Raw genomic sequence first — 25,025 nt, 5'->3', positions numbered from 1 at the left:
CTGGGAAGCGTGGAAACTGGGAAGAATGGCAGGCTCCTTTCAGACACACCTGTAGCACTGGGGCCACAATTTCATAAAACCTGTCTTTACTTCTTGTCCTGAGGATCTTGCTTTCCCAGAGGGTCCTTCTTTTTCACTGTCCTTTCCAATACCCACCACCACCAGGGGCTGCTCCCTCTTCCACAGTCCTGGATGGATTCGGAGACTGACGCACCTCTTAACCCTTCTCTCTCTCTCCCACCAGGCTTTCAGCTGCGCAGGGTTGAGGAGCAGCGGGAACAAGAGAAGCGGGATGTTGTGGGCAACGACGTGGCCACCATCTTGTCACGTCGCATTGCTGTGGAGTACAGCGACTCAGAAGATGACTCCTCTGAGTTTGATGAGGACGAGTGGTCGGATTAACTCTTCTGCCTGCTGCCCGCTTCCTTTTTCTTTCCTTCCTACCTGCCTCCTTTGATGCCTACCCCGACAGTCCCAAGGGGAAAAAAGGGAGGAAAAAAAGAATCTCAAGGGGCCAGAGCCTTCCCTGAAGCAACCAAAGATATATCCAAGTGCTTCCTCCAAATCAACATGTATTTCCCATCTCCCCGAGGTCAGGCCCATGGGGCTCCTGAGGTTCAGTAGCTGAGATGTTCCCTCTTCCCTTCAAGTGACTGTTGCATATTGAAGAGAAGGGAAAACCCCAAAGCAGATCCCTTTGATTGGATTTAAATTGGAGTTGGTGCCTTCCCCTAGGCGCCGTTTTCTGTGGTCTTCTTCTAGAATCCTTGCCCTCAGCTACTTTGAATAATGCCAGCCATCTTCTGGTCCTAAAGCCTGCCTGGACACAGCTGGCCCCTTTCCCATGCGCTGAGAGAGCGGGGCAGCCGCATACCCAGTGCCTCCCCTTTCTGCCCTCATCAGCAGGGTGAGGCTGCCTTTTGCTAAGCCATCTCTATGTCTGGATGCCCTTTATTCCAGGAGCCATCAATCCCCTAAAGAAATGTCTTACCCCTCTGCTCAGAAACAATGCCTTTCTGGAAGCAGGGGTGGTTCCCTCCCTCCCAGGGTCCCTCTCCTGAATGTGGCGTTCCACGTTCCTTAAATGCCCCTCCCTCACCACCAGGTGCCTCCAAGCACCACAGCCCGGTTCTAACCTCTAATCCTCATGACCAAACTAGCCCTGACACACAGGGATCTGGGCCTCTTCTGGCTCTCGGGAGCCAAGCTTAGAGACTTGTAACTGCAGGACTGGAAAAAGGCGGAACTGGGTTGAATGATGCTGAAGCCTAGAGATGGGAAGTGACTTGCTCAAGGTCACACAGTTGGATGATGAGAGAGCTAGACCCCAGAGTTCCTGATTCCAAGTCACCTGTGCTTTCTGGGACCAAATGGTGGGCATCTACTGGAGCCCGGGCAGAGCAGTTCTTGGCTCTGTGCTACTCCAGACCTCACCACAGGTGGGGGTCCCAGTAGAAGGGCTCAGGGCCTGTGCCAGGCCTATCAGTGCTGCTCAGACCCTCATGGCCTCTCTTGTAATTGTTTGCTCCCCCTTTCCTATCACCAGCCAAGCACCTGGCCTTGAGAGCTGCCCTTTTGGGGGACCAGAGGTAGTGAGAGAAGGAAGCGGGTAGGCAGCGTGACAGGTGCTGCTTTCAATTCCTCTGCAACTCCTCCCCCTTTTATTTCCCCAGTTTAAGCATAGGTCCTTCCAACTGTAGAAACTTCAGTCCCTCAGGCTGGCAGCCGCTGCAGGTAGCTGCCCCGGGGCAGGGGGTGCTGGCGGCTGGCGGCCATGAGGAGGGTCGAAAGGCAGAAGGACTCTGGGTCTTGTTTCCAGCTCCCCTCCTCACTGCACAGTGACGTTCCCTCCCTCACTCCCCCTATTTCCCAGAGCTAATACACAGGTGCTATTATTCAGAAAAAAACTGGTCAACTTTGGCCAACAGTGAGGTTTCTTCTCTTCTGCCCTAACTATTGTGTAGCCTCTTGTGCTGAAACTGGCTTCTGGCTTCTCCGGCTTCTCCGGCTTTCCGAGCCCTGAAACAAAGAGAAACAGGATCTGTCTCTACCCAGCACAGCAAATGGTTATAGTAATTGCCAAAGCCTTCATCAACCCCTCTGGCTTGAGGAGAGGGTGTAATCGTGGGTACTGCCACTGTGTCGTGGCTGAATCTCCCCCTCAGCCTTCTTTCTGTGAACTTGGGGCGTGGGGACCGAGTCTTTAGAGGCCAGCGTGCCCTCCTGCAGGGGCTGCTCCAGAGTGTGCCCTCCTTCCTCTCCTAGATCACACATCTCTGGCACAGGGCTGGCGTCAGGCCCCAGTGCTGAGCGTACCAGACGGTGTGCACCCCCTCCTTGCCTCCCACTGTGCACTCTGGAAGCTGAAGGTGCTCTCTTCAGAACTCTAAAATGGCTGTCGAAGGTGCCCCCGGCTGCAACCCAGCAGTGACCAAAGTGGCAGGTGGAGGGCAGTGGTTCTCCCAAATAGGAGTCCTGGGGCCTGGCTAGGCCAGGGTTTGGGCCTAATGGCTTTGACTAAATTACCCCCATCCCCCTCTTCTCCGGAGAAGGGGGAGCCAGCGCTACTCACTATCATTCTTCTCTGACCTTGAAGGGGGCGGTGTTGGCCTGGCTTCTGGAATGGACGGAGTCTGCCTTGGAAAGGGCTGGGGGCAGGAAGAGGTGGGGAGGGCCACTGCCTGCAGAAGGTAGGATTAGATCATTAGCTCAGTGACCTCCTAGGGTTTCGATATGCTGTGTTCTCATCCTACAGCTGGTTTGGTAATGATCTGAAAGTCCCGGAGAGCAACAGCACAGCTCTGCCCGATGCTCTCATTAAAATCTATGCAGCCAAGCTCGGCGCTTTGTAGCAGCCGGCCTTGCGAAGCCTCCTCAGCTCGGGGGGGGGGGGGGGGGGGGGGGGGGGGGACGGGGGACCCAGTCAGCCGAGAGGCCCTCTGGGCTCTACTTATGCATATGTGCACCCAAAAAAAAAAAAAAAAAAAAAAAGCTTCTTTAAACACAGAGCCCTTTAAGATGATAAAGGACCCTATGCAGGTAATTGTGTTATCTTTGGAATCCTGTAATTGTAGAATGCAAAGTTTAGTGATTATTTAAACTGGGCTAAGGCTGGTAAGAGTATGGAGCAATGGCCCCTAAGGACTCTAAGGGCTGAAGCCAAGGAGCCGCCTCCCTTCCCTATTCTGCCCAGCCCAGGGGACCTGCCCCCATTCCTGTGGCCCAGGGGCCCAGCTTCCACTCGGCAGTGTCAGAAGTGAGTTGTGACTCTGCCTTGGTTGTGAGATGAGTACATTCCAAGGGAGCAGCCACGGGGAGGGGGCAGGCTCAGTGATCCCTTGGAGGCTCCGAGCAGCTGGCCCGAGCTCCAGCTCGCCTCCAACGGAAACTCAAGCGCCCTCAGAAATGACCCTGGCCGCTGTCACCGCAGAGCTGAGGCAGTGTTGTCAGGGCTAATGTGAAATCTCTTCCCGTGGCGCCGATTCTCCGGCTCGGCAGCGCCATCTCGGACAGATTGAGGTCTCTGTGGCTTTGGTGACCCTGCGTAAGCATTTCCACCGTGTCCCAGCTCTGCTTTCAGCCTGCCGCCCACTGCAACCCCCCTCACCTGACCTCAGGGCTTGAGGAGGGGGGCAGTGACCCCAAGGCCAGGGGCTTTTGCTCAGGAGAGAGGTCAGGCTTCCTGGGGGCTTTGAGCTCTACCGGGGTTCAGCTGACCTGGGACCAGGTGTCACCCAGAGATGTGCCTCAGGAAGGGCTAGGGAACAATTTTGTTACTGTATTAACTTTAGTCACTTAACTCACTTGAGAAACTAACCAATTTTTACTTTCTGTCTAGAATGATGTATGTGTAGGAGAGTGAGCCGTCATGCTCCTGAAGTGCCTTGTTTTCTCTGATATAAATATATTTATGAGGATCTGGTCCAGTGGATTCTTGGGTGTGTTTGCCACATCAAGATTTTAGGGAGTGGGCTTGTTACATAGTGGGGTTACAGTCTGAAAATGAGTCCCCTTCCCCTGAAGATGGGAAAGGAGCTTGAGATGCAGCTCTGAGCTCTAACCTTCAGGGGTTAAGCCAGACCCCTGAAGTGACCCTTTCCTTGTCACCCTATTCCTCTCAGGTCCTTAGAAGGAGGTCTAGTTTTTCAAAGCCCCATGCCTCCAAGCCTGGTCCTACTTGAGTCGCTGCCGGGCTCGTGTGTGTACCACATTAGCACCCCAGTGACCTGAAGATTCTGTGTAATTGTTTTACGTATACATGTGAATGCATAAATGCCAACATCTTAAATAATTTGATAAAGTCTTTGTAACCACGCAGCCACCTCTGGGGTGTGTGTGTGTGCGCACGTATATGTGTGTAATGGGAGAAGCATTTATAAGGGGGCGACTGATGCCACGGGTGGTGGCCAGAGCTCCAGAGGGAGGTCGGTGTGGGTGGGCTCGGAGGGCGGGAGGCCTCTGGGTCTGGATGGTGCACCCTGTGTAGGAGGGGGGGGGGATGAAGGCCGGAAACCATTTTGGGTTAGGGTGAGACCCAACTGGGGGACCTAGAGGCCCTCAGCTGGCTGAGAGGGGGGTGCTGGGGCCAGGGAGACTCCTTGCATCAGGCAGGAGAGGAGCACAGGCTGAATGCTGATGCTGCCTCCCAACATCTGGCCGGCATCTTGTCTGCCTCTCAGACCCAAGCAACTTACCTTAAATAGAATGATTTACAATGGAATCCGATAAAAGGTTTAGGGTGCTGCATGTCCCTTCTGCCTGGGAAAGTGAGGGAGCTGGGTTTATATTCTGACCCCCAAAAAATGACCTACCCAGGAAGCAACGGTTGTTCCGAGCCCAGCTGCTGCGGGTGACTGTCCCTGGGGGTAATTTATGAGTAGACACCCAGTTCTGGGCCCAGCAAACACAGTGCGGTGGCCCCAGGAGAGGGTTGGGAGCAGGGTTGGTGACTTGGCTGGTCACGCCTGCTGTTCAGAGAGAGTCACCCGCTGGCATCCCAGGAGAGGGGGCAGAAGTTTTGAATTGTCAGCAAGTGCTGCGCCAGCCACTCTGAGCTCATCGCTGGAGGTGGGGTGCAGGGGAGGGGGCGCGGGAGCCAGCTCGCCCCGGGCGGAGCCCCTCGCTCCACCCTCCTGCTCAGGCCTGTGTTTAGTCAGCACTTGGCTTCCCGAGGCCGGTGACTGACAGGCAGCCAGACGCCCGCCCTGGGAGAAGACAAAATGGTGGCGTCAGGAGCCGCCCTTGGTGGGGAATTGGAGGGAAGGAATGTGGTTCTGGGAAGAAGGAGGCCTGAGCTTGAATTCCGGCTCCTCCGCTTGGGAGCTTCAGCTCTTTGGGCTAATCCTGAGAAGAATGAGCATTTACTACTACCTGCCCAAGACCGCATACATTTTATTTCAACCTCATGAACCAAGGGTCTCCCATTTTACACATGAGGAAAAGATTCAGAGAGGTTGAGTTGCTTAAGATCACATAGCTGGCCAGGAGCAGAGCCATAGTTCGCACGTGGGTCTCTTGTGCTCTGTCCACCATGGAACTTAAACCCTTTTCAGAATCTCTCCATCTAGCATCATGGTCTTTGGTGTGAGGGGGTGTGTTAAAGGTTTTCTGTTACGGTCTACCCTACCCCCTGGTGCCCAGTTTTATAGGTGATGGTTATTTTTGCTCTTACTTTGAAATCAAGTGGGCTAGACTGAGGGTTCGGCTATCCTAGACCTTTAGAGTTAGAAGTACCCTGTGCCCTCAACTGCCTGGAACAAAGTGAGTTCCCTAGGTATGGGCTGGGGCTTCCGTCAGGCATGCCTTCAGTGTATGCACACACCTGTTCAGATGGATGCATCTATGCACACTCGGACATGGATACACACGGAGATGTGCACACACTGCACACAGAGTCCTATCCTTGTGCAAACAAGGGCACAGATCAGCACACAGTTACAGGAACACACAGGTGCAAGCAGACCTCACACAAAGTCCTCAGGAGCCACCCCTCCCTTCGTGCTGCCTCCGCCAGTTCCTCACTGCCCCCTCCTGGTCACCCAGCGGCCAGGGCAACCTGGCACCACTTCCTGTAAATTCTGCTCTGGGGTGGTTGTCAGCTAGTTCCCTCCCAGATCATGAGGCTAGGGGCTGTTTCAGGTGCTCCCCAAAGCCAGCCTTAGCCCCAGGAGAAGAGGTGTCTAGTGGGGGGCCTGAAGCTGGAAGACAAAAAATAAGCCTTTCACACCCAAAAGAATCTCTTCATGGTAGAATTGTCAGTACCATGGTGGCAGGAGTCCTGCAGAGACACCTTCCCACCACAGCAGGCAGCCATCCCCACCCTTACCTGGGGAATTGTGCACACACCTGCTGACGCTCTGCATACATATTTAAAGAAGAGTAGATATCCTGGCTGAGAAGTCAGAGGTCAGCTCTTCTAGCTCCCACCTTGCTGCTCCCTCTGGGCCTCAGCTTCTTCCACTATTCAATGAGGGGTTGACCAGGATGATGTATGCTGCACCCCACACCCCCAGCCCCCTGGTATCTCAGTATCTTGGAAACTAACCTCTCCCAGACATGTTCCTGAGTAAGGCACATCCATAAACATGACCCCATGGACTCCTCAGGCCAGTTCTGCAAGGATTACCAACACTTTAAAAGCTTTTTATTCCTATTTTATAGTTGAGGAAACAGAAGCACAGAGAGATACAGCAACTTGTCTGAAGTCACACAGCAAGTTGACAGCAGGCATGGAAATAGAAACCCTCTTCTTTCCAATGCCCCAGGCTGATTGGTAGAAAGTAGAACACCCTATGGGCTTGGGTCCAGAGCCAAGGAGACAGGAACTACAGAAGCAAAAGCCAGAACCTCTGCCCTGAAGGGTGAGAACCCAGAGGAAGTACCAGGCTTAGGCATTAGTTGAGTTCCACCACTCCCCACCCCTGCCTATAGACTGCAGGAACCTCAAGCTCCCTATTCCTCTGCAAAGCCAGTGGCTGGCTATGGGGGTTCTCCCTATCCTGTGGCTACTTGCTAGTTCATCAAGGTAGGCACACACCGGAGTGGTGTGTGCACGCATGCCTGGACTCCATGGGTGTGCACACACAGATGTGAATGTATGTTCTTACATGCCTACAGGTATACTTAGATGTACATTCATAGGCATGTGTAACATGTAAATTTGTATGTTTGCAACCCTGTTGCAAACGTGATACATTTGTGTGTTTAGGTGAAGTATGTTTGGATGTATGTACCTAAATGGTCTTTGCGTTTCTGGCGGGTGAATTTATGAACAGGCAAGATTTTGCCTGTATGCTTATTGGGTTTGTTCGTGAGTGTACTTGGGTGTGTGCAGATGTTCACATGCATTTGTGTGGAGAAGTGGGGTGGGGCATGTCCACCCACATGACTAGTAAGTGTGTGCAAAAGTGCATTCAGGGGAAAAAAAAAATGCATTCAGGGAAAGCTCAGGTGACTGGGTACACATGAATCCTAGAATGCCCTCCCATGAGAATACAATACCAGTGCCCCCCCAGCCCTGGTATAGGGGGTGCCCTGCCTGGCTCCAGCCAGGCCCTGAGCTCATAGCACCCCCCACCCCCCGCCTCGCACTCTATTCCCCAGACCCATCCTGCTTGGCCAATTTGCAGCCTCTCGCTCCCAGCTCCCGAGAAGGCCTGCAGCAAAGTCAAGGGGCTGGTGGCCAATTAGTGAGGGGGTTAATCAGGGATCTGGGGACCCCCGGGGGGCGGGAAGCCAAAGGCGGGCATTGGGGTTGGCAGGAGCATGAGCTGCCTGTCATGAGGCTGGGGGAGGGGAGACTGAGCCAGCCGGATGGTGCTGGAAGCCAAGGGTCTGCCTGTGAATTCATGGTTGCTGAGCATTCACAGTGAGGAGCCTGTGTGACTGTGTGTACACTGTGTGCAAAAGACACGTACGTGCATTCAGGTCCTTGCATGTGGTCCTGTATGCAAATATATGGACATGATTTTGGATGCCATCTGTATGCACGTGTGCAGTTTTGTGCCTGTGTATATGTGGGTGTGTGGTGGTATGCAGATGGGTCTGTCTGGACCTGTGTGCACACATGTATATATAAGGGTAAGTGTGTCTGTGTATACATGTGTGTGCAAGGGCATTGCATACAGTTAAGTATGTGCTTCTGCATGCGAACATGTGCACATGAAGTTGACATGGTCTGTGTACATATGTCCCATGATATATCTGTGTGCACAGGTGTGCGTACCAGTATGCAGATACATCTGGGTGTACGTGCGTGTCTGGATATGTGTGCATGTGTGTGTGTTCTCCGAACAGCCAGAGGCCTGGACCCCCACGTGTGTGCCTGTGTGCTCGTGCCTGTGTGCGCCCAGGTCTCAGCCTGTAGGGAGCTGGGGTACGCGGGGCTGATGGGCTCCAGGCTCCAGGAGAGAATCTGACAGACGAGACTTGCCGTAGCCCCCGGCCCCGGGAGCCTGTTTTCCAGCTTGCAGAAGCTGTGAGCCCGTGAACTCATCTTATATTAATAGCTGCTGTCTCCTCACTTATTGCAGGGAGAGGCGGTCATGGCCCTGGCGGGGGCTGCCCCCCTCCTCTACACAGGACCTAGGAAGGAGGGGAGGAGAGGTGGGCCCCACCCCCACCCCAAGGCCTACCCTGGCAGAGAGGCAGGGTTCTGAGCCCCAGCCTTTTCCTCCCCCAAGCCAGGGAGCCCCCACTGCCCAGCTCACCCTCCTAGGCCTCTGCAACTGGGCGGGGTCAGGCATGGGGTTGGACAACTGGCAAAGGCAGAGAGGCTGGAAGGCTTGACTACTCCCCCCCCCAAAACACACACACACAGGCGCGCACGCACACACACAGGCATGTGGTGCTGAGCAGCCCCAGGCCGAGCACCAGCTGAGTCTGAGGCTGAAAGAGACATAGAGGCTTCAGTTTGGGGGGGGCAGACATGTCCCTTCTCTCAGGGACCCTCAGTTGGAGAGGGGACACAGCCTTTAGGGGCCCCCATTCCAAGGAGGAAAGCCAGACTTCTCTATAAATATTTACTAAGGAGAAGCGTAGCACGGTGTGTTGTATAAACCGCATCTTTACAGCCACAGGAGGGCTTAGCCAAGGAGGCTTCCTGGAGGAAACACAGAGCGAGAAGCACAGGGAAGACCTGAGGTGTATCTGAAGAATCCCGGGAGCAGGGAGAAGCCAGCTAGCCCCACCACGCACAGAGGCCCCAACCCAGGGACAGATTCAGACACCCTCAGGGTGGGCCCAGGACCCAAGGCAGAGACCTTGGCAGATACAGGCTCTCAGAAATGTCTCAGATCCACCACACAGCCACACCCAGACAGACAGATGAGGACTCACAGCATGAGGGTCAATCACAGGCCCTCGCAGACATGAGGCTGGCCAGCATTCGGCCCTGCTGGGCCCTGGAGCCAGAAGCTAGGATGGGGAAGCAAAGGGCCAAGCCCACCCAGGGCAGGAGAGGCACCTGGCCCCTCTCCTTCTGGTCCTTGGTGGGTGCTCCTTGGGAGTGAGGCGGAGGCAGCAAGGAGGCCTGTTCCTACACCGCCCCTCCCGAAGGTCTAGGGGTAGCCTGGAGAGCCCCACATTTTCCCTAGCCGGGGGACAGAGCTCCCTGCCCTGGCTTCCTTTCTTGCTGTGTCTGAGCTGCTCCTGAAACCCATTCCCTCACCTAGGAAAGAAGCAGATTTGGAGTCAAATGGACCTGGGTTCAAACCTCAGCTCAACTCTTTTACTATGTGACTTTAGGCAAATCAGACGTCACCGTCAGGAAGGCCTTTTGGGGGCACCCTCTTTTAGAGATTACACGCGCTCCCTGTGCCCCTTCTCTGTTTTTCTCTGAGGACTCATCGCTCTCTGACATTACCATGTTTTAGCTTATCTCTTTATTACTGTCTCCCCTGGCTAGAATTTAAGCTGTCCACAAGGACAGCAGTGAATAAATGAAAACCCATTACTCTCAGAGCCTCAACTTTCTCTTCTGTAAAGTGGGGAGAGCAATAGTACCACCCAGTGGACCATGGTGATGTTGTGTGCGTTGTTTGCCATAGAACAGGTGATTCCTGAGTGGGGGTCTTTTCCCAGGGACCTTCCAGGAAGGTGGGGAAAGAGATAAGCCTCAGCCAGATCTGGTGGACCCTCCCCACTTTGGGCCTGGACTGGAGCTATGTGTACCTAGGCCCAGGGCCACCCTCCACCAGCCCTGACCCAGCCCCTGTTGGCATGTCCACTCCCCTTGGATTCCTGTGGCTACTACTGGGGAGCGGTCTTGAACACCAGGCAGAAATCTCTGGCCAGGGAAATGGAGAAAGACCTGAGTCCTAGCCTGGCACAGCTGTGTGAGTTTGAGCAAGTGGCTGTTCTTCGGGCCTCAGTCTCCCCATCTGTACAGTGGAGATGCTCCGAGGGCCCCACCTCCAGGCTTTGCCCACCCAGGAAGATGGGGGGTTTGGGTAGTCAGAGCTTCCTCTTCAGCCACACCCCAAACCTGCTCCTGCCCTTGCCTGTTGAACATGTCCTTTCTGGTTCCAGAACACCGAAATCCAGGGTTCTGAACACTTACATCCCCAAATGCACACAAGGGCACACGCACACACTTACCATCACTCACCTTTGCATAGCAAAAAAGCTCTTTCAGCTCCTGAATGAACAGACCCCAACCAGCCACCTCCCCAAATGTGGCAGCTGGCTGTGAGAGTGAACCCCGATACAAATCTGAGTCCAGAATGTCGTAAGCCCTAGGGTTGGGAAGGAAGGAGATGGGGGGCAGGCATTGGCCAGTAGACAGTGCACAGGTTCTGGAAACAAGTGTTCCTGGTTTGAATTCTGGCTCTATCATTTGCTAGCTGTATGACCTTGGGCTGGCCACTGAATCTCCCTCGGCCTGTTTCCTCATCCATAAAATGGAGAAGTTATTATTACCTGTGCCGTGGGATGCTTGTTGGGCATAAACGTGGTAATGGGCGTAGTACACACCCATGACTGGGAAGGGCTGTTGTTAAGAATACCTACATGCTTTGAGTATACACTTCATGCCAAAGCCCAAGCTAAAGCTCATGTGGGCACGATGTAGGCATCTTCAACCCCAAAAGGGTCTAGCAACAGGGGTTCCAGTCCCCAGGGGGAGGTGGGGTTCTTGCCTGGCGGTGCCTGTGTCTGAGCAGGGAGACCCATCAGATTGGCATCCTGGGGTGGGAGGTGTCACCTGCCGGCCACATTCCACCTGGGTCTCCAGCTCCTCACATACCCCACAGGCCCCCAGGCCTGGCATAATCCTCCCATTCCAGGCTGTCCCCCATCAGGCCCCACTCCACCCCCTCCACACACAGACAAATTTATCACAAAATCATTTTTTATTGAGGGTTGGGTCAGGGACAGGAATAGGGATCGCACTGGGGACCATACCCCAGTTGGCAGAGGGGTCTGGTGTTGGCTCGCACCCTTGCCTCCTCTAGGGCACCGCAGGGTGAGGCCTGGCCGCTAAGCTCTGGCTGTGGCGCTGGACGCCAGGCTGGAGTGGAGCTGGGGTTGCTCGGCCTGGTCCCGGCTGCCGACCGGGCTGCAGTTTCCCCAAAACGGCCACCAGAGGGCAGCCGGCCCCCAGCGCAGAGGAATTCTCGGTTTCTCAGGTGATGGTTTCTTAAAAAAATAAAAAACCAGAGGCTGGTGTGTTCCCCCGGCAAACCCGAGGGTGGCGGGCCCTGGGAGAAGGCTCTGGTTTCTATGATCTCTTTGATAAAAAACAAGCAAAAATAATAACAAAATACGTGGTTTCTCTCTCTCCCTTTCCCCCCTCTAGGAACTGAGGTCAGAAATGCAGGTGTTGGGGACTGGGAGTACCCTGGTATGGCCTGGATTTCAAGGTGTGGGTCTCTTTTTTTCCCGTTAACACCCATAAATAAATAAATAATAATAGATACTCTCTTTGTATGTGCACATATATACAGATAAATCTTTGTCTTATCTATCAACAGACTAACTAACCTCTCTGACTCTTTAGTTCAGAAACTCAAAAGTAAAGCGACATGGTCAAGGTCAAGGGAGGGGGAAGATCAGGGACTTGGAATGGCACTGTGAAACACCCAGCAGCGTACTGGAACTCCAAGCCAGCTGGGCTGTGCGACATTTCTGAGTGGAACCCTGACCACCTGAACATTCTACAACCATGGAGCCGGCTGGGCCCTGCAGGGATCTGAACAGAATCCTGTGAAACACCCAAAGTCCTAGAACTCCAGAACCAGCTGGGTCTTGGGGTGCAGAGCTGGAGGGTTGGAACAAAGCCCTGGAGGACCTAACACTCTGGAATTCTGTAGTGATCAGGGCTGAAGGGTCACCAGGATGCGACTAGACATCACTGGGGGAACGGGATCGGAAGGGGATCTTGGAAGAGGAACAGCAGCAGCAGACAGCCCACAGCACCTTCTGCACATCCTGGTTGCGGAAGGCATAAATGATGGGGTTGATCATGGAGTTGTAGGTGGCAGGGAGCAGGGTGAGATAGGTGTAGAGGGGTGGGGAGTGGGCATCGCCCAACAGGCAGTAGACGGTGAAGGGCAGCCAGCAGGCGGCAAAGGCGCCAAGCACCACGGCCAAGGTGGCAATGCCCTTTCGGGTGGCCACGTAGTGGGAGGCAGGCAGCAGGTGCCGCTGGAGGGCAATCTGCTGGGCATGGCGGCAGACGATGCGACAGATCTGGGCATAGAGCTGCAGCATGATGCCAAACACCATGAAGAAAGCAACGGCCAGGACCACCAGATGGTTCTTGGAGAGTGGATATACCACGCCACACGTGGCCCGGGCATCCAGGCAGTTCCAGGCCAGCACAGGCAGCAGCCCCAGGCCCAATGCGCATCCCCACACTAGGGCCAGCATCACATAGGTCCGCGTCACTGTCGTCTCTGAGTAGTAGGTGAGGGCATTGTACAGAGAAAGGTAGCGATCAACGGTGATGGCCAGTAGGCTGCCAATGCTGGCAGTAAAGGCCATGGCCAGCATGCCGACCAGCACCAGGCTCATCTCTGCCGAGCCAATGCAGAAGACAGCAGCAAAGTGCATGACTAGACCCAGGCCTGCCAGCAGGTCTGCCACAGCCAGGCTGCCCACCAGCAGGAACATGGGGGCGTGGAAGGCAGGAGTGCCCACGATGATGGCCACCACCAGCGCGTTCTCACAGGACACTAGGGTACCTGAGATGCACAGCACTACGTCCCAGGCCCTAGGTGAGGGCAGTGGCATGGCTGGGCCTGTGGGCCCCTCTGTTGAGCCCACGCTGCTCATGTTCATGTTTCCTGGGCCAGCAGAGAGCCAGGCCAGGGGGCTGCCTGCACCCCACATCATGGTACCTGTAGGAGAAAGGCCCTGTGAGAAGCTGGCAGGGCTGGGTGCTGAGTGGAGGGGTCTGGAAACAGTGGGAGTCTCACCTCAGGATACCTGGCTGAGTCCCAACGCCTTGTCGCCCCCACTCCTGCCCTGAAGCTCCTTCCAGGGTACCTTTAACCTCTCCTATGCCGCCGGGCTAGCAGGAGTCTCTTTTCCTGGGGATCCCTGTCCTGGGTCTCTTCATTCTCCCTTCCAACTCCCTGAGTCCTGCAGGTCTCTTTCTCCTACATGTGTGACCAGAGGAGGGCAAGATGAAGGACTACCATGAGTGGATGGAGGCCCATTGGATCCAGGAGAAGCTGGGAGAGGCCCAGGACTGGGGGAGGGAAAAACATCTTAAAACTGAGAGCAGCTCTGCTCCCTCCCCACCAGGGAGGATGACGCTCAGCTTCTGAGGCTCACCAGACCCCTCACGATTCTCAGTACTGCCAAACCCAGACTCCGCCCCCAGAGAAAGCTCGTGAAGCTCCCGCCAGCCCCCACCCTGCACTCCTGGGGTAACAACACCTGGGAACTCGGCCTCCCCCAACACACACCCACCTAGACTTCTGTCCCCAGCCAGACCCCTCTTTCTGCCTGGACCTCTGGGTCTTTGGAACAGACACCCCCTGCTGGAAGCATGGATCCCTGAGTCAGACCCCTCCCTCTGCCCGGACACCTGGATCTTGGGCCTGACTCCGCCTCCTGCCCGGAGGTCTGGATTCCTAAGTCAGACACCTCCTCCTGCTCGGACGCCTGGGTCCTTGCCCCAGACGCCTCCTGCCGGACCAAACTCAGATGACCGTCAGTCCCTTCAGGGCCTCGGGTCCCTGCAGGAGGGCTCACCCCGCGCCGGGCTACCCAGCTGACGGCTCTCAGCACTCAGACACTGGCTCCCCTCCTGCTAGCCCAGACTCAGGGTTCCTGGTCTCGACCTCCGAACCCAGTCAGCCGCTGCGAGCCTTATCTCTTGCCCAGCGCCCCAGAATCCTGACTGCCCTCCCGGACGCCTGGTGTCCGCGGCGGGGCCCGCTACTCACCTCTCGGGACCGGGCGCGGCCGGGCCCCGGGGAGGCTCCGCTCGGGTCCAGGCTGCGCAGGGTGTATGCGGACCCCGAGAAGCCCCCACGGCCACGGGAGAAGCGACGTGAGTCACCCCGCCCCGCCCCCGGCCACCGGTTTGGTGACGTCAGCGGCCCGCCTGGCCAATGGGTGAGCCGCGCTGGGGCGCAGCGCGCGCCGCTCGGCATAGTGATGAGGCCTCGTGCCGCCCGCTCCCCCATTCATAAAAAGCGACCGTGGCTGCGGCCCCGCCCCCTCCTGAGTCGGCCCGCGCTGTCCTTGACGCGGCGCCCTCTAGGGGCCGGGGGTTTCGGGGGCGCTGGTGCGAGAGCCTGGAAGTCCACGGGAGGTTGAGGGGGATGTGTAGGGGGAGCGGAAAGGGAACGCGGATAGACTGTGGGGTGATGGGACTCTCGGGTGGCAAAGGCTGATGGAATTCAGGTGACGGAAACCGAGTGATGGGGCTGAATGGGCGTCCCCGGTGAGGATGGCAGGGGTTGCCAAGACGAAACGGCCCTGAGGTGATGGTGACAGGAGCATGAGGGAACAGGGAGGTGGGTGGCAGTGACGGTATGATCAGGGTGACAGGATCTTGGGGGGTGGTGGCAGTGGGACGCTGAGGTAGAGAGGGAAGCCCCCAGGGCAACCATAGCAGTGTCAGGGTGATTCTGTGGCATGATGGGGTTCAGGGATTGCAGGGTGGCAAAAGGCGGTGGCAAAGGAAAGGGAAGATGGAGTGTCCAGGTGATAGGACTTCAGGTCACCGTGACCCTGTCACAAGTGCTGAAGTGACAAGGCTGTGATGAGGGTTGTAGGGTCCTGGAATGAAGATACCAGGTGACTGTGGTGAGTGGACCCCAGGGTGAGTAGGACAGGGTAGAGGGTCTGGACTGACAGTGACCAGGCAGGTAAGTTGCTGCCAGGGCAGGTCCTCGTGATGCTGGGGCTGGCATAAGGAGTTGGGTGACGTCAATCATGTCAGCCCAATAGCGCCCTCACAGCATGGGAGGAGTGGGCCTGGCAAGATTTCAAAACCTAAATTATTTATTCAAGGATCTGGAAAGCCAGCGGAGTGGTGGTAAGGGGCACTTCCCCAGAGCAGCAGGAGTGGGGGAGCCGGGAGGAACTTGGAAGCAGGAAACCTAGCAGCTCAGTCTCCAGGGCAGGCCCCTCTCGACCTCCCATCTTAGACACCCTGGCAGGGTAGGGCATGGAGAAGGAGCTCCCTTTTCCCCAACCCTGCCTGTCCCCAGGGAACCTCTCTCAGCTGACTTCTCCAGATGTGACAGGTATGGCCAGTTCTGGGGGAGGGGAACTGGCTGCTCCTCCTCCCTCTGTCTCTAGCTTTGATCCTCACTGGAATCAACCAGGCCTGTGGGATGGGGATGGGGAGCAGGGACCAGGTTAGGGCTTGAGGAGACTGCGGCGGCCCAGATCGCAGGCCCCACCAACTTCTCCCTGCAACACAGAACCACTGCAGCTCCCACAGTCAGTGTAGGGCAGGGAGAAGGAGGTGACAGGCGGTGGCAGGTACATGGGGAGAGGATAGGGTCAGGGCTGGGGCAGATCATGCACTTCAGGCTGGACATGGTGAGTTTGGGGTGTTTAGCAGGTGGTGTGGTCAGGAGTGTAGACTGGTTTCAAATCCCAGTTCCTCCATTTTCTAGCTGCGTGACTTTGGGTGAGTGTCTTAGGCTCTCTGTGCCTAGATTGACTCATCTATAAGATAGAAGCAATGCTAGTATCTTCTTCATGGGATTGTTGGGAGGGGCCTGGCACATTAGCAACACTGGCTGCGCTGGCTGCCAATACATCTGGCAGGAGGAGGACACCTGGGAGGCCTAGATGTGCAGGTTCAAGGGGTAGATGACATCACCCAGGGGAGGGAGCAGAGAGTGAGGAGGAGCCCCAGGGAACCCTGCCATTGAGAGCACAGACTGTGGATGAGAATATTGCCGCTCCTGGGCCTTTGCACTGGCTGTTCCCTCTGCCTGGAACCCCTTCACCTCATTCCGGGCACGGAACCCAAGTCACTTCTTCAGGAGCAGGCTTTCCTGCCCTCTACCCTAGATTACCACTCCCCTCCCATCACTCTCTGCTCTTTCCTTGATTTATTATCCTTCAGAGCACTTAGCACTCCTGAAATTCTAAATTTATTCTTTTCTAAAAAAGTACGTGTCAGCCCCACCAGGACTGAACAGACTTTGTTCTGTTCTGTGCTGGAGAACAATGCCTGGCATGGAGTAAGTGTTCAATAAATACTTGCTGACTGGATGATTAAACAAAAAGCAGCATCTAGAGAAAGAGAAGGAAAACAGAGAGACAGTAGTAATACGCACGGTGTCAAGGAAGGTGGGGGCATCAGAGAGAATACAGGGGCATTAGCGCCCCAGAACCCAGGTATTCACTTTCTCCCCAGTCAGAGCCGGGTCCCAACAACTGTCCAGTTGGTCTCAGAGAAGGGTGAAGGCTGTTGGGAGGTTGGCATGAAAGAGTGTATGAGAGGTAATTTCCTGGCCGTCCAGTGGTTAGGACTCTGTGCTCCCACTGCAGGGGGCACGGGTTCCATTCCTGGTCGGGGAACAAAGATGCTGCAAGCACATGGAAGAAAGAAAGAAAGAGAGGAAGAGAGAGACAGAGAGGAAGGAAGGAAGGAAGGAAAGAAGGAAGGGAGAAAGAAAGAAAGGGTGTATGAGAGACTATCTTCTATTCTGAGCAGCAGTGGTCTTTTCTGTGTTTTCACAGTTTATTAATCCTCTCATGAAAAATAGGCAATATCACCACAGATAAAGTCCCTGCAGAATCTTTACTTCTTCCTTTTGCCAGCAGCAACACTGGTCCTTGTGGTCCCCCGACCTCCCTCATTCTATTCTCGCATTTCATACGCTGCTTCCTTGAGTTCTTTTTCTTCTCAGGCAGGCCATGTCTTGCAGGGTTGTGTTGGTTTACTTTTCCTTGCATAACCCAAGGAATCGTAAATCATGCCCAAGCCAGTTGTCTTGTCACCACCAAAATGGGTTCTGACTCCAAGTATAAAGATGACGTCTCATGTGGTCTTGTAGATTTTGGCTACTTTTCCCCAAATGTCTGTCTTGGACACTGTTGCCCTTCCAGGGTGAAGCACATCAATGACCATGTTTCCACTGAAGTAGTTGGTTGGCTAGAACTTCCTGATCCGGAGAGGTACGGTGTCATTCATGATGGAGACGATCCTCAGCCAGCCGGGGAGGAAAAGAGTGCGCTGATATTTCTAACCATGAGAAACGCCGGAGACCTAAGAGACTCAAGTGGGGCTGTGGATTTTCACGTGAATACTCTCCCTCATGCTCCAAAACTGCCCCGTGTCAACAGGACAATTGAGGCCATCGCTGCCAACCAGGTCTCCTTTCCCCAAAGATCTGCTGTCTAGAGGAAGGGGCAGCCCTTCCTCCTCTCTCCTACTCATGCCCTCTGCCCTGCCTCCTTGATTCCTTCCCATCACTGACACCCGCCTCCAGTCCTTCCCACCTACCAGGTGCCAGATGAGAGCCCAGTACTTACAAGAGTCCTGAATCTCCATTTCACAGATGAAGCCTAGAGAAGCCAGGGACTTGCCCCAAATTGCACAGTAAATGGCAGAGCTGGGATCTGAAGCCATTCCATCTGCAACCAAATCCAGTGTGTCTTCATTCTAGCCTAGATGTCACCATCTCCTCAGAAGGGGCTGGGAGTGAAGTTGAACTAGGGCTGATAGTACTTGCAGTTCCCCAGGTGACCACCAGATGGCTGTGAGGGCTCACCTCCAGGTAAGACTTCTTACCTTCTCTCCACCAATCTGCAGAATCCTATGGGCCTAGGCTCTGGAGGGAGGTGTGTGTGAGAGAGACACAGATACCGTCTACACAAGCTCCTTGTCCAAGCCCCAAGAATCTGGGCATCATCAGCGCACACATTCTTAGCACTGACTCATTCATTTGGCCAATATTCACTGACAGTTCCCCTGGGCTTGGGTTTGAGAGGGTGCTGCAGACAGAAAGATGATGTGGCCATATCCCTGCATTTTGAACATTCAATAAATATTTATTGAGCATATACTATTTGCCAGGCACCATTCTAGGCACAGAGGATACAGCAATGAACAAAAATCTCTGCCTTCTTCATGGAGCTTCCATTCTGATGGGGAGATGGACAATCTACAAATAAAAACTTAATATGATACTAAGTAGGGATCCCTTGAGGGTCTCACAGACCAGTGAGACAGGCAAACATGTACACAGTCACAAGATGGTACAGTATGGTTATTTGATAACCACCTGCTTAGCTTTTATGTGTGCGGGGAGTTAACTACAGATGAAGATAAACATGGTCCCTGCCTTCCTGGAACTCACTTATAGCCTAAGAAACAAATGAGTAATTAATTATACAGTTGATACGTGTTCTGAAGGAAAAAAAGGAGGCACGATGATGTAGAATAACCAGGAGACCTGTTTGAAGTTGGGAAGTCATGGAGCAAGTCAGTTGAAGAGAGGATAGAAGAGTTTCACGGAGAGGGCACAGCAGGTACCAAGTCTTAGGAGGAAAAGAGTTGATGTGGTTGAGGAACAGAGAGGAGGCTAGTGTGTCTGGAGCCAAAGGAGCCATGGGGAGAGTAGGAGTTGAGCTCAGAGAGGTAGGCAGGGGTAGATCATGCTAGTATTGGAGAGCAGTGAGCCATTGGTGGCTTAAACATGGGAATGGTACGATTTGACTTACATTTTCAAAGGATTGCTCTGGCTGCTGAGTGGAGAACAGACTGGAGGTAGGGAGCAGAAGCAGAAGCCCTACCAGGAGGCCACTGCAGTCACCAAGGCAAGAGATGGTGAGGGGATAAGGGCTTGGGTGCGGGAAAGCAGACGGATTTGGATCTACCACCTGGGACAAGTGCCACAGCAGCTCAGCCTTGCTCCACGACAGTCACAGAGGGCTTCCTGCAGACGGTGCCCATTTTGCATTGTCCTGAAGGATTAGTTTGCCAGACACATGTAGTCAGGAGAGGAGGAGGACCCTCCAGGAGAGAGAACAACTATAGGATAAAGGCAAGGAGGTACAAAAGAGGGTGTGTGTTGGGGGAAAGGCTGTTCTATTTTCTCAGAGGGTAAGAAAATTTTGGGGTGAGCACAAGACTTCTAAAGACTTCTAGAGCCATGAATCACAGGGCTGTGAAGGCCAAGCTGAATTGAAAATTGTTTCATGGTTGAATCCATGTTTTCAGACAGCCCTGCACTGTGAGGGCTGAGCTGGGAGGGTCCTGGAGGCTGAGAGGCAGTGTGAGGCCAGCAAAGGGAAGATGAGGGAGCAGGACACAGGAGAGACGTAGAGGCAGAATCTGCAGGACTAAAGTCTGGGGGCTGAGATGGAGGGAGTGAGGATGAGACCATGGTTTCCAATCAGGTGCCAGGGGGAATGAAGGGGCCTCCCTGAGTGGGGAAGAGAGACAGGGCAGTTTCAGGGGCCTGAGGCACACTCAGGTAGAGGTGCCCAGGAAGCAGATGGACCCTCAGGAGGCATAGCAGAGGGGAGAGTAGCCTCTGACCTCACTGGATTCTGGGTCCACATCCTGGGCCCCCCTCCTGTGTGCCCCTGAGCAAGTGATTTTACTAGAGGCCTGCAAACTGGAGATAACAAAACCCATGCTTAGAGGGTAGTTGAGGACATCAGAAGAGAAGCTGCAAGTAAAACTGCTTAGTAGAATGTACATTCTGCTAGTAGTAAGTCGTTAATAGTTGTTAATTATGTATTGTTAGTTACAGGTGTGGCAGCTGGGGAGCGAGCACTAGGCTGGAGATGGAGATATGGGACTCGTTGGCTTTCAGTTGGGAACTGATGGCAGAGTAATGGATGAGATGACCCCAGGACAGGAGAAATAGAGCTCAGGACTGAACTGGGCCACCGGAGATGAAGAGGGGGAAGGAGGAAAAGGAGGAGTAGAGAAGGGGAAGAAGGAGAGGGGAGGGGTGGGGAAAGGGGAGAATGGAGGATGGGGGAAGAGGAAGAGGAGGTGTATTCTAAGGAATCTGAGAAGTGGCTGCAGAGAGAGAAGAACCAGAAGAGGCAGAGAGGAAGGCTGTGGAAAGGCCCACTTGTCCCAGTAACAATGAGACCGCCGACTTGGCCAGAGGGGATGTGGTGGGTCAGAGGTAGACGCGGCGTGTTGAGGGGCAGAAGAGAGGAGGGTGCAACGGGTGAAGCGAGGTGGGCTGCCAGAGCCTGGAGGCTGATCCTCGCGGTCCTGGGGCCTGGTTGGAGGACGCCCTTGACGCAAGCCCGGAAGTCAGGAAAGTGACTTTGCTTCAAATCCAGATTTTGCCACTAACTCTGTGACCCCCGACTAGTCACTCACTTTTTCTGAGCCTCAGTTTCCCTACCTGTGAAGTAGGGATAATAATGCAGCAGAGTTTTCGTGAAACTGAGGGTGCGAGAATCCAGCGACCTGGCCGGCTACCGGTCCTGGACTCCGCCTCCTTTTGCAGGAGCCCCGCCTCAGATCCCCGAACCCCGCCCCCACCAGGCCGCGCCCACTACCCACGCCCTACCTGACCCCGCCTCAGACCACAAAACCCCGCCCCACCTGGTGGCGTCACTAGCCCCTTCCCTGCCAGAGCCACGCCCACCTGGCCTCGCCCAGGTTGCCCGGGTCTCGCTCCCTACACCCCGGCGGAGCCGAGTCCAGAAGGGACGCGCCACACCAGCGCTCCGCGGACCCCGACCCCCAGGCTCCGCCTCCGCGCCATGGCCGCGCCGGGACCCCGCGCCTTACGGGCTGCGCTGTGTGGCGGCTGCTGCTGCCTCCTCCTGTGTGCCCAGCTCGTTGTAGCTGGTAACGCGTGCCCTTCACCCTTCACCCAGCCGCCTGCCAGGAGCAGTCGGGGGTTGGGGGGCGGGAGGGGAGTTTTCCACATGTGTGCGGGGCTCCTGGGGTGGGCAGAAGGGGACTCCATCTGTGTGTGGATTCCTGTGTGTACATATAGGCGCCAGGTGTGAGGGAGCTTCAGGTGTATGGAAGTGAAGCGGCCCTAGGTGTATGAGGGGTTAGCTCCCGATGTATGCAAAGGGAGGGTGCTCTGTGTGAGTGTCAGGGAGGTTCTTGGTGTGTGTAACCATGTGTTTGTGGAAACTGCATATGGGCAGAGGGGCTTGGGGGATCTAGGTGAGTGTATGTGTGCAGAGGGGTGAGATCCACCGAAGTGGGGAAGGGGGGCTGTAGCTTGGGTTCAAAGTGCTGCACCCATGCCACTCCCAGGTAAAGGAGCTCGGGGGTTTGGGCGGGGAGCCCTTCTCCGCATGAACATCTGGCCAGCTGTCCGAGGGGCCTGCAAACAGCTGAAGCTCTGTGAGCATTGTGTGGAGGGGAACAGAGCACACAACCTCACTGGCTGCGTGTGGGAGCAGTGTCAGCCGGAGGAGCCAGGTATGGAGTCAGGCCCTCCCCAAGTTTAGTGCCCCCAGTTATGAACACCAAGGCCTTGGCCCCACCCCCTAAACCTCTTTCCTGAACCTTCTCCCACCAGGACACTGTGTGGCCCAAGCTGAGGTGGTCAAGGAAGGTTGCTCTGTCTACAACCGCTCAGAGTCATGTCCAGGTAAGGGGGCTCCTGCTGGCCTAAGTCAAGTTGGAGGGAAGGGGCTGAGGTGTCCCCAGTCAGAGCCTGCCTCCAATATGGAATTGGCCTCTTCCAGAGAGTAGACTATGCCCACGAACACCGGGGTCCAGTTTCAGTTCTGCCTTTAGCTCTCTGAGAAGTCCCTTCCCCACTCTGGCCTGTTTCCTCCTCTGTAAATTGGTGCAGCCAGAGGATCTAGGACAAGCATGTAGAGAGGATGGGGGAGCTAGCTATTCTATTTTAAACCATAGTGAGGACTTCGGAAGTTCAGAAGGGAATGGGGGGAGGGCTTCCTGGAGGAGGTGGCATCAGAGATGACACTTAAATGTAGAGTGGAAAGAGGGCACATCTGGTGGAAGGAACTGTGTGAACTAAGGCTTGAAAGTGTGTTGGGTGGGCCTGGGTTGGGGTCTTGATGGGAATTGGGGTTGGGGATCTGGATTATTATGGATTCCCTGTCTCTTCAGCTGTGCACCACCATCCCACTTATGAACCGAAGACCATCACAACAGGTAGGTACTATCTGGGGGAATGGGAGGTCTAGAGGTGCAGGGAAAGACAGAGCTGGGCTCAGGCACTGACGAGATCTGTGACCTCAGCCCTGTGATTTCTCCCTCTGAGCCTGTTTCCACATCTGTAAAGTGAGTTGGATAATACTTCACAAAGTTGCTGTGAGGATTTTATGAGAAGATGTATAGCACCTAGTTCAATTTCTGATGCATAGAAGGTGATCAAGAAATGATGGTTCCCATCCCTTCTCCCAACACCAGAGAACTCAGGATGACCCCCTCCAGACCTACTTGGTGCTGAGGGTGTATGGCTCAGGTTGCCAAGTTGTCCTCAGTGACTACCTGCTGCAACGTCCAGGCCCAGAGAGGGTCACAAAGCAGGTTCCTGGCAGAACAGAGGCAAGAGCCCCACCCCTTGGTTCCCACTGCCCCTCAGGGCCTGGAGGTCAGCAGGCTTGGCAAGGATGGCTGAAGAGGCTCTTGGTTAATTAAAGCCAGAAATGTGATCTTAGGGGCTGAATTATTGATGGCTCAGCTCCCTCCGGCTTGAGCCCCAGATCAGTGTTGTACAGCTTATTTCTTCCCTCTTCTGCTCCTCTTTCCCCAGTGCCCTTCTCTGGGGCTCCCTGAGCTGCAGCTGGGACTACCCTTTGCCCTTCATAGTCTCAGACCCCCCTTCCACAAGCTACTCCCTCTGGGAGGTGGACCCAGCTCCCAACTGGGCCCCTTTCACTGCCCCAGAATGATCTTCCACCACCATCCCTGCCCTGCCCTGCTCTGGGCACCTGGCCCAGGGCCTGAAATTGAATCCCTGGTGGGAGTTGATGGCTAACGTGGCACAGCTGGGAGCCACCCAGACGTCCTGGCAACCGTGGGCCACAGGGCGGGGGCAGGGGAAAGGGTCAGGGGATGCTGTGTGAGTCTGGCTATGCCCTAACTGTGGGGTGACTTTGGACAGGCCTGGTACTCAGAGCCTGGCTTCTCCCTCTGACGTACATCATCAAGTCTTCATTTATCTACTTGGTAGGGTGTGGGCCTCCACTTCTTCCTCTGCTCCTTCCCTCCCTAAGTAAGGGCTCTGGCATTGGGTGACTCCAGGGTCTCGGGACTTAGGAGTCCTGAAAGGAGACCACAGCATCTGTATCTGGGCTTCAAACCCCGAGACCCAAGGCTGAGAGCGACTCTGAGCTGAAGCGGGTGTGGATGTCCAAGTTCTGGGTCCGTCCTCACCCTGTTGGGCCCCTGTGGAAGAGGGAGGCTGGCAGGGAGCTCAGTCACCATCTGGTCCCTGCCATCAGGAGGCTCAGAGGGTGTAAGAGGCATCAAGCCACCGAGCAGCTCGGCAGCAGAGCCAGGGCCGAGCCAAGGCCCTGTCTCCCCAGCCAGGCGCTGGCCCTCCCCGCAGGCACTTGCCAACCGCCCACGGGGTCTGGGTTGGACTTCTGAGCCTGCCACTCAAGGCTCCCATAGTGAGGACTGGGGCCTCCGGATGACCTGTGCGGGGTATTGGGGTGGGGCTCGGCTCCTGGCGCACAGCGGCCTGCTGTGACCTCCACCCTGCAGAGAGCCCTTCGGTCCCTGAGGCCCACGGCCCTGGCTTTGATGGGGCCAGCTTCATCGGCGGCGTCGTGCTGGTGCTGAGCCTGCAGGCAGTGGCCTTCTTTGTCTTGCGCTTCCTCAAGGCCAAGGACAGCACCTACCAGACACTGTGAGTACCTAGCCCGCCGAGTCCCAGCTCACTGCCCGCCCGCCCGCCCCCCTCTCTTGCCCCTCAGGTCCCTGTCAGCGCTGATGCGTTGTCTTCCCCATGGGGCAGCCTTAGGGGCGATGAGTCCCTCCCAGCCTCCCCCATGTGAGCCACACCCCTTCTCCCTCCTCCAGCTGTGGGGTTCTCTCTGCTGGGTGTTGGCTGGGGCAGGACTCAGCCTGGGCCTGGCGTCTGCGAGCCCAACTGAGCCCACCTGTCTCTGTCCCCTCATGCTGCCAGCAGGGAGGAGAACCAGTAGGTGACAGCACAGGCAGCCTTCGGCCTGCAGCTCTGTGGCCACGGGCAGGAGCCTGGGCCCTGTGTGCGGTTTGGTTTTCCTCTGAGAAGGGGAGCTGCTCTGAGGCCCCCGTGTGCTGTGGCCCCATGTGTGCTGTGGGGCGGATCGCTGCAGCCTCCATTAAAGTGTTTGCTCTTTTGACCACCGCCTGCTCTCTGAGGGTGGGTGTCCTTGGCCTGGCTGAGGTGGGGCCACTGCCCTGAGTGCCCTCTCTGTCTGGCCTCTGCAGAATCTGACCCCCTTCAGGCCTGGATTCCACACTCAGGGGAAAAAGGATGAAGAGGCTGCCCTCTTGACCCGCTTGTGGGCACTAGGGGTGGGAGAAACTGTGGTCACCAAATTCTGGCCCCTGTGGGCACCGAGCAGGCTCGGTGCCCAATACCTGACATCCCCTCCTGTCTGGGCCTGGTACCTGCAGATGAGAGCATCCTTCAACC

General features: G+C 55.6%; 3 protein-coding genes and 1 pseudogene across 9 annotated transcripts in view; 2 read left to right on the top strand and 2 right to left on the bottom strand.

Moving 5' to 3' along the window:
- The window catches only part of WASF2 (WASP family member 2), a 71,706-nt gene extending 67,807 nt beyond the window's left edge, over positions 1-3,899 (top strand). For all 4 annotated transcript variants that reach the window (XM_032607237.1, XM_032607240.1, XM_032607238.1 and 1 more), the window contains one exon: positions 245-3,899. In XM_032607237.1, coding sequence (XP_032463128.1) covers positions 245-402 — 158 coding nt within the window. In that variant the 3' untranslated portion in view covers positions 403-3,899. The remainder of the gene's footprint in view (positions 1-244) is intronic.
- Positions 3,900-4,418: 519 nt separating this feature from the next.
- GPR3 (G protein-coupled receptor 3) lies at positions 4,419-14,503 on the bottom strand. 2 transcript variants are annotated; one of them, XM_032607243.1, is made up of 2 exons: positions 13,416-13,454; positions 4,419-13,337 (listed from the first exon to the last, which is right to left on the bottom strand). In XM_032607243.1, the coding sequence occupies exon 2, from the start codon at positions 13,330-13,332 to the stop codon at positions 12,340-12,342; it is 993 nt and encodes a 330-aa protein (XP_032463134.1). In that variant the 5' UTR covers positions 13,333-13,337; positions 13,416-13,454; the 3' UTR covers positions 4,419-12,339. The 2 variants fall into 2 exon arrangements, with proteins under 2 accessions (XP_032463134.1, XP_032463132.1); XM_032607241.1 differs by lacking the exon at positions 13,416-13,454 and adding an exon at positions 14,394-14,503 and having other exon boundaries at positions 11,333-13,337.
- Positions 14,504-17,221: 2,718 nt separating this feature from the next.
- LOC116741138 lies at positions 17,222-17,671 on the bottom strand (annotated as a pseudogene).
- A 3,427-nt stretch (positions 17,672-21,098) lies between these two features.
- Positions 21,099-24,984, top strand: CD164L2 (CD164 molecule like 2). Of its 3 annotated transcripts, none has more exons than XM_032607245.1 (6): positions 21,099-21,250; positions 21,674-21,841; positions 21,942-22,013; positions 22,502-22,546; positions 24,107-24,251; positions 24,818-24,984. In XM_032607245.1, the coding sequence occupies exons 1-6, from the start codon at positions 21,163-21,165 to the stop codon at positions 24,822-24,824; spliced, it is 525 nt and encodes a 174-aa protein (XP_032463136.1). In that variant the 5' UTR covers positions 21,099-21,162; the 3' UTR covers positions 24,825-24,984. The 3 variants fall into 3 exon arrangements, with proteins under 3 accessions (XP_032463136.1, XP_032463135.1, XP_032463137.1); XM_032607244.1 differs by lacking the exon at positions 24,818-24,984 and adding an exon at positions 24,534-24,610; XM_032607246.1 differs by lacking the exon at positions 24,818-24,984 and having other exon boundaries at positions 24,107-24,255.
- The last annotated feature ends 41 nt before the right edge of the window (positions 24,985-25,025 follow it).

Source organism: Phocoena sinus, chromosome 1, assembly GCF_008692025.1.
Source record: "Phocoena sinus isolate mPhoSin1 chromosome 1, mPhoSin1.pri, whole genome shotgun sequence".
NCBI lineage: Eukaryota > Metazoa > Chordata > Mammalia > Artiodactyla > Phocoenidae > Phocoena > Phocoena sinus.
The sequence above is the reverse complement of the archived record's forward strand: the minus strand, read 5'-3'. Positions and strand labels throughout refer to the sequence as shown.

Coding starts and splice junctions, on each gene's coding strand:
- GPR3 (XM_032607241.1), bottom strand. CDS start 13,332: ATGATGTGGGGTGCAGGCAGCCCCCTGGCCTGGCTCTCTGCTGGCCCA.
- CD164L2 (XM_032607244.1), top strand. CDS start 21,163: ATGGCCGCGCCGGGACCCCGCGCCTTACGGGCTGCGCTGTGTGGCGGC. Junction 21,251..21,673: donor TGCCCAGCTCGTTGTAGCTG/GTAACGCGTGCC, acceptor TGCCACTCCCAG/GTAAAGGAGCTCGGGGGTTT. Junction 22,547..24,106: donor ACCGAAGACCATCACAACAG/GTAGGTACTATC, acceptor TCCACCCTGCAG/AGAGCCCTTCGGTCCCTGAG.